This window comes from Zeus faber, assembly GCF_960531495.2.
Source record: "Zeus faber genome assembly, chromosome: 1".
Classification (NCBI taxonomy): Eukaryota; Metazoa; Chordata; class Actinopteri; order Zeiformes; family Zeidae; genus Zeus; species Zeus faber.
In genome coordinates, this window is record NC_137193.1 from 11,735,804 (window position 1) to 11,743,101 (window position 7,298).

Consider the following 7,298-nt stretch of genomic DNA (forward strand, 5'->3'; position numbering starts at 1 on the left):
CTACTCTGAGGTCTGGATATACGCGGAGCCTCCGCTGCGTGGAAGGAGTTCTCCACCCAGACTCTCTTCAAGCGTGGTGCCCAAGTGGTGGAGGGAGGCTCCACAGCTCCTTACGTTCCGCGGACACAACCTTCGAGAAACACCTGAAGACCCTGATCTTTCAGGAACACCCGAATACCTGATCCTCTCTTAGCCATGACTTATTAGTATTGTTGACGCTGACTCAATCCGTTTCACGTTTTTGTATTGACATAATGCACTGACAACATATGAGTACTTATCATATTGCATCTCATGTAAGTCTCTTTGGACAAAAACGTCCAAATGCTAAATGAATAAGTGCAAAATGCAAATGACCTGATAGAATGAATGGAAGTTCCTCTCGCCCTCATGCTGCTGAACCACCCTGGACTGGAAAGGGAAAACAGATCACGTTATTTAGCGCTTATTTAAAACACGTTATTTAAACTGGATAAAATCGCATGTTGACGGTGCCTTGTATGTCCTCTGTATATTTTTTACCTCAATTACCATACAAATGTCAACATGTTTAACTACTTTCTATAATAGTAATACTATATTTAATGCTGGTATACTATGCATTAACATGTGGTTTTGTACAGTGTCATGTATGGTTTCAAGGCCAAATACAATACTAGGGTAAAGGACAAACATGTTTTTTAAAGGAGAGCAAAAAAAAATATTGAGACATGCATTTATAGTGTACTTTGTAAAAATATGTATTTTATTTATTCATGTATGTCCATTTAGTTAAAAGACTTAGTTCTTGAGATTTTTTACATAATTTTTAATTTGTTAAAGTGGGTTAAAATTGAGCATACTGTACGTTATAGAGATAGAGATATTATAGAGATTTTTCTATTTTTCATGTGTCTTCATATCTAGTTTATTTTTATGAAAATTGATTCTGGCATAAAAAAAGAGCATCAGGTCGTTGAGCCATAGAGGAAAGTATTTCACCGCAGAAACAGTCTTCACACGCAGCTTTAAGACGTCCACGAGGAAACACAACCAAATGTCCTAAAGACGGAGTGGAGACAGGGAGATATTTTCTGCTCAGCACCATCGTTCACACATCGTTCCCAGAGCCGGCTGTGATGTCCAGACTGGGAGGAGAGCTCAATACAGCTGCCTCACCCCCAAAGTGTGAGTAATTCATTAACACCCACAGGAGTTCACACACACGTCTATTCATGCAACGACTTCAGGCACTCCGATATATTTATTTTTGTTTTTTGGGGTTTTTTTTGGACAAGTGCTTAATTATTCATGTCAGCATGAAATGAGCCACAACTGAAGCGGAGTTATTTTGAGTACTTGTGTGAATCCATCCAGTTCTACAGCATCAGAATTAAAACGGGAGTCATTTTCTAAAGTTGGACGACACATGCGGTGATTTAACTCCATCACAGGGGTTCTGTCCAGATCCGCCCTGCGGGTACTTACTCCAGGTTTGACACCTTCTACATAGGATTTTTGTTTTTTTTCTTAAACTTTTTTTGTATTCAGAATTTCATTGTTTACAATGTAGTTTAAGAACATCGGAACATTGTACTCATAAGAAGAACATATTAAAAACGTTGTACTATAAAAAAAATTTACATGTGTAATTTTCTATAACGACAGAATGGAGGAAAAAACACATTTGCAACTAACATTACTGTGCAACCTGGTGTGTTGTGGAACCTGCTGTGTTACAAGTTTGGTCCTGAGTTTGCCCTGGGAAAACCTGGCCCAGACCCTTCCTGTCATATCAATCCCTTAAAATGTGCGTACTAGTACATGATGAGGGTAGGTAACCCCCCATTTTTTACCCCGCCCCCCCAAAAAAACAGGGGTTGCCCTGCGTTCCTGGCAGCGTGGTGGTACCTTCTCCAGCAGGTAGTTGTTGATGTGGCCCCCCGTGGGGTCCCCGTTGAAGTTGAAGTTGATGTCCATGTACTTCCCGAAGCGGCTGGAGTTGTCGTTGCGGTTGGTCTTGGCGTTGCCGAAAGCCTCCAGCACGCAGTTGGACTTGAGCAGCACATTCTTCACGCTAATCGGTTCGGGGGTGGGAGGGGTGGGGAGGGTGATAGGATAAGAGATAAGATAAGATAAACCTTTATTAGTCCTATTAGTCACCATCAATAGTAACCAGAGTAGTAAGTGAATTGCACATATCCTGACACATTGCACATCTGGGATTGCACGGAGGGATTGCATGGAGGAGGTCGGTGGAATAATTGTGGCGGGTGTAGTCGGTGTAGAGGGAGAGACGTGAAAACAGATCGACGGGAGAATCAACATCTGTTAATCTGCGAAAAATGGCATGGAATGAAGTCACGTCGTCCCTCCAAGGATTAAAAAAAACCTTTCTACGGACGACAGGAAAGTAGAGGGGAAGTGCCCGGGAAGTGTTGAAAGTGCACTGAAGACCGCCGACAGACCCAGAGCGGATGCGTTTGCTGCCCCTCCCTTCGTGTGTCTCACAAAATGAAAAACCTGTCTGTAGAACGGAATGAAAGACCGTCATCCCCTCCGTCACCGCTCACCTCTCCACCTCCGCCCTCTGGCTGGGGTTGGTGATGGCCGCGATGTACTGCATGATGTACTTGCTGGCCTCCGTCTTCCCCGCCCCGCTCTCCCCTGAAGAGACAAAACCAAACCAGAGCAGAGAAGTAAGGAAACTAAGATGCTTTAAGAAATCACCTCTTTAATGTTAACATAACGTTACAAAAGGAAGGAAAAAAACACAGACTTAACCAATGTCATTTGTTCCGAATAAAGGCTTTGCTGATGAAAAGTCTACTAAGCAGTAACCATGTCTACTAAGTAGTAACCATGTCTACTAAGTAGTAACCATGCTAAAAAAAAAAAAAAAGCTTTATAACACAAACTCCAGCTCATTCTGTGAAGATTTATGAAGGTTGTTGCCTATAGGAGGAATACTCCACATACAACCTCAGACAACCTGTACAACAAGTACACCGATCGGCCACAACATTAAAGCCACCACTAATAACCATTCATATTGTGTAGCTGCCCCTCGTGCCGCCAAAACAGCTGTGACCCGTGGAGGCATGGACTCCACAAGAGCTCTGAAGGTGTCCTGTGGTATCTGGCACCAAGACGTTAGCAGCAGATCCTTTAAGTCCTGGAAGTTGTGAGGTGGGGCTCCCATGGATCGGGCTTGTTGTTCCAGCACATCCCACAGATGCTCCATCGGATCGGACCCTAACCCCCCCCATCCACATGATGTGGAAGAAAATGTGATTCATCAGACCAGGCCACCACCTCTGATGCTCACGTGTCCATTGTAGGAGCTTTCAGTGGTGGACAGGGGTCAACATGGACACTCTGACCGCTCTGCAGCTACACAGCCCCATACACAGCAAGCTGTGATGCACTGTGTGTTCTGACACCTTCCTATCACAGCAGCATCAACTTTTTCACCAATTTGTGCTTCAGTAGTTCTTCTTTTGGATCAGACCAGACGGGTTAGACTTCACTCCCTACGTGCCTCAATGAGCCTTGGGCGCCCATGACCCTGTCGCCAGTTCACCGGTTGACCTTCCTTGGCCCACTTTTGGTAGGTACTAACCACTGCACACCTGGAACATCCCACAAGACCTGTCGTTTTGGAGATGTTCTGACCCAGTCGTCTAGTCATCATAATTTGGTCCTTGTCAAAGTGGCTCAGATCCTTACGCTTGACCATTTTTCCTGCTTCCAACACATCAACTTCAAGAACTGACTGTTCACTTGCTGCCTAATACATCCCACCCCTTGACAGTGACATTGGAACCAGATGATCAATGTTATTCACTTCACCTGTCAGTGTTTTAATGTTGTGGCTGATCGGTGTATATACCGGTTGCTATATATGTACTGTAACCCTTACCCTATTAAGTAAAAAAGATATATTCTGAAATATTGAATTCTGACAGAAGGAACTCCAATTATGTCATTGTTCATTCATCGCTCTTTCAAGTGGTGTCAGATGAAATCCAAACCGCAGAAACAGTTCTGCTCTTTAAAACACACTCTGTTTATCGACCAGCGGTCAGCTCGGGAAGTTTCACGGCAATATTTCAGAAGTTGATCACGGGAGAAGACGGTCGAGAATACCCGGTGTAGTACAATATCCGCGGCAGCTGAGAGGCCAAGGGGAGCCTTTACACCCTGTTTATCAAGACAAGCGAGGAGACAGAGGCGACGAGCTGGAGGTAAGATGAGGACGGAGGCGGCGGTCGGACCTGATATGACGATGCAGGTGTCCTTGGCCCGCCTCTTCATGGCCTTGTATGCGGCGTCGGCCACGGCGTAGAGGTGCGGCGGGTTCTCGTAGAGCTCCCGACCCCGGTACGCGTCGATGGCGTCTTTCCCGTAGATGTCCATGTGGGTGTAGGGGTTGACGGAGACCACCACCTCCCCGATGAAGGTGTAGATACGACCCTTCTCGAACCTGCCCGGGGACGAGAGCAGAGGGCGTGGGTTTATTTGTTTTGTTTTTTTGGGTTGTTTTTTTTTTTCCGGGTGTGCACACGCGGTAGGCTGTGCTGCTTGTGACGTCAAGTAAAACAACATTTTTCAAAGACATTCAGACGCAGGGAAATCCAGTGTGCAATGGGAGCAAAGGGAGTAGCAATTACATGTACTGTGTCGATTACACACATTTGAGTATTTTTCGAGCTTATAGAGCTTGTGCGTAATCACCGAGTGGCATGACATTTCACTGCATATATGTACGACCGTATGTGTATGTATGTGACAAATAATCTCTTGAACTTGAACTTGAACTTGTATATACAGTATATGTTGTATTCATTTTTCATTTGTTTGTCTTTAATAAATGTTCTCATTGGCGGGCCTTTTGGACGCTCTGAACGCTCTGTGCTCCATCAAGTCTTCGCCGATTATTATGGACCGAACAAAGAATTGAATGCCAAAAAAAAAGAAAGGTGAGGATCGAAAATGTAATGTAAATAAAACCCAAAAAAGTTGACCTCTGAAGTGATGTATCCTGTAGAATCATCCTCTAAGTAGCGTTTACTGCATGCAAACCCTACGCTACGCCGTAAAAGAATGGACATTGTCTTTAAATTGGTATAAGTACAGTATATGAACGGGAGTTTTATATTATTGTCACAAAATTTTTTTTTTTTTTTTTACGAAGTTTTGTCAATAAATTGGTTGACCTTGAACAAGCCCGCTCTGGATTTTGCTTTTTTTACCGACTCAATATTTTTACTTTGGAAAACACAGCTCGATGTCTCTGCTGATGACTGGCAAAATGTAGCAGTGAGCAAAGTGTGAAATGTGATAAAGTAGGTTGTCAGAAGGGGAAATTAGCTTTTTAAAGTCAAAGCGCCTCGTGTCTTTTTCCAGCGCGCCCTCTCGCACGCCGAGTAGGACAGGAAGTGACACAAGTCTCGAGCGAAAGCAGGAAGTGCAATTTTGTGGTTGCTCGGGTGTTTTTTTTTTTTTACGTTTGGGTTGAATTCAAGTTTGGCGAAAACCAGTTAAAATGAGAAACAACATTTGACACATTTGACACCTGTGGGGAAAGCGCTCGAAGGAATTTTGAATGATATATATCAGTGGTTCTCAACTTGGGGCCCGGGGACCTCCCAGGGGTCCTTCGAGAGGTATCCGGGGTTACCCAAAAAAATGATCAATATAGCAGTTGAATGTATTCATTAATATTATTGAAATTATACAATTGTTGGTCATCATGTTCCAGTTAACTCCCTAATGAAAGTTATATCAGGGTCCGTGGCCCCGATGCGTACCAAATTGATTGATTGATAAAAATCGAATCAAGTTTATTCGAAAAAGGACGAGAATCACTGGTAGAGATGATAAGTTTAGGGGTTTTTTTTTGATGGTATTGTGCAAACTGAAATATCTTCCTGTCTAAACTTTGACAGCAGACACGTCTGATGAGGCTTTGTGGGATAACACACACACACACACACTACATAAAAGCAATGTATTTACATGTCATCAACCTCGTCAGTTATGTGGAAAAATGCCACAGGAAAGTTATTGTTAATGGTTTCGTGCCGTTTGCTGGGCAGGTCTGTCTCAAAGGCACTCTAAAGATAGAACATTTCTAAATGTAGAAATATGTTTAACTTTGCTTGTTCAATGTTGGTTCATTTTTTGTTTTTTTTCCAGAGTTTATCACCCGTGCAAAGTGATCACAAAGTGACTTGGAGGAAGTGAGAACGTAGGAGGAAAAGGAACATCTGGCAATGAGAGATACTGTGGAAATGCCACATCTCTGCACTCGTTTTGCATGCGCGTACACACACACACACACATACACACACACCGACACACACACACACACCAGGCCCGAAATAGTACCAAGTGGTCACACCATTCACTGAAGACCCGCTGCCACACATCCTGGAGAACACACAGAAAAGAAACGGAAGGAACAGCGAGAAGACACTGATAACCGATCCGTAACCGGCACTCTGATGATCTGTCTCAATTTGCTAAATCTTGTACCGGCGACGCCCAAGCATCTACCCCCACGATCAGCGCACGAAATTCAAAGCGAAACCATGACGCCGAGGGCGGGAAGTCAAAGCAGAAGCGACCCCCCTCCCGCTTCTTCCCCGCTCGGCGCCGTCTTCCACTTCTGAGTCCGACTCCCCTCGCTGCGCCGCGAGGCCGAAACCGTCAGGAATCGTGAAAACACAAAGTCGCCCGTGGGAACAACCGTCGGAAAAAGGGGGAGCTGATGGCGTAACGTCCCCGATGTACTGAACTACGTGTGATGCTCCGCTTCACATCCTTGGACTCACACTCTTACGCTCGCAGTCGAGCACAAAGGCTCCCTTCCTGGTTCACTTATTCCTGGCCGGGCGGTGGGTGCATCAGTCGTACGTTTCAGCCTCGCGGCGGAGGCGAAAAGAGCCGTGCCAGCCGTAAGCAGCAGTAAATCCAACTCCTTTTCCACCCGTGAACATTTTATTTATGAAGGACAGGTGTGTGTGTGTGTGTGTGTGTGTGTGTGTGTGTGTGTGTGTGTCCCCAAACGCCCTACCGTCCCTCTCCAGGATTCCACCTTTACCCAGAGAACATGGAGGCGCTTTCTGATGGATCCGTTGCTGTCTCACCCCCTTACCTCAACTTGAGGTTCTCCATGAACTGCTCCATGCTCACGTCGTCCAGGAGAACAAAGTCCGACTTCCCAAACTCCAGGCCTTCCAGCTCCGCCATTCTCACAGAACGACGCCGGCGCGCATCCGCAGAAATGTCCACACGCACGCAAGCACGCGCGC

General features: G+C 45.2%; 1 protein-coding gene across 1 annotated transcript in view; it reads right to left on the reverse strand.

The window, feature by feature from the left end:
* myo1g (myosin IG) overlaps positions 1-4,311 on the reverse strand; it is a 49,286-nt gene extending 44,975 nt beyond the window's left edge. Inside the window, exons 1-4 of the mRNA XM_080009398.1 lie at positions 4,257-4,311; positions 2,553-2,646; positions 1,891-2,056; positions 358-411 (exon numbers count right to left, since the gene is read on the reverse strand). Of these exons, the coding sequence (XP_079865524.1) occupies positions 358-411; positions 1,891-2,056; positions 2,553-2,646; positions 4,257-4,296 (354 nt within the window). The 5' untranslated portion in view covers positions 4,297-4,311. The remainder of the gene's footprint in view (positions 1-357; positions 412-1,890; positions 2,057-2,552; positions 2,647-4,256) is intronic.
* Positions 4,312-7,298: the final 2,987 nt, after the last annotated feature.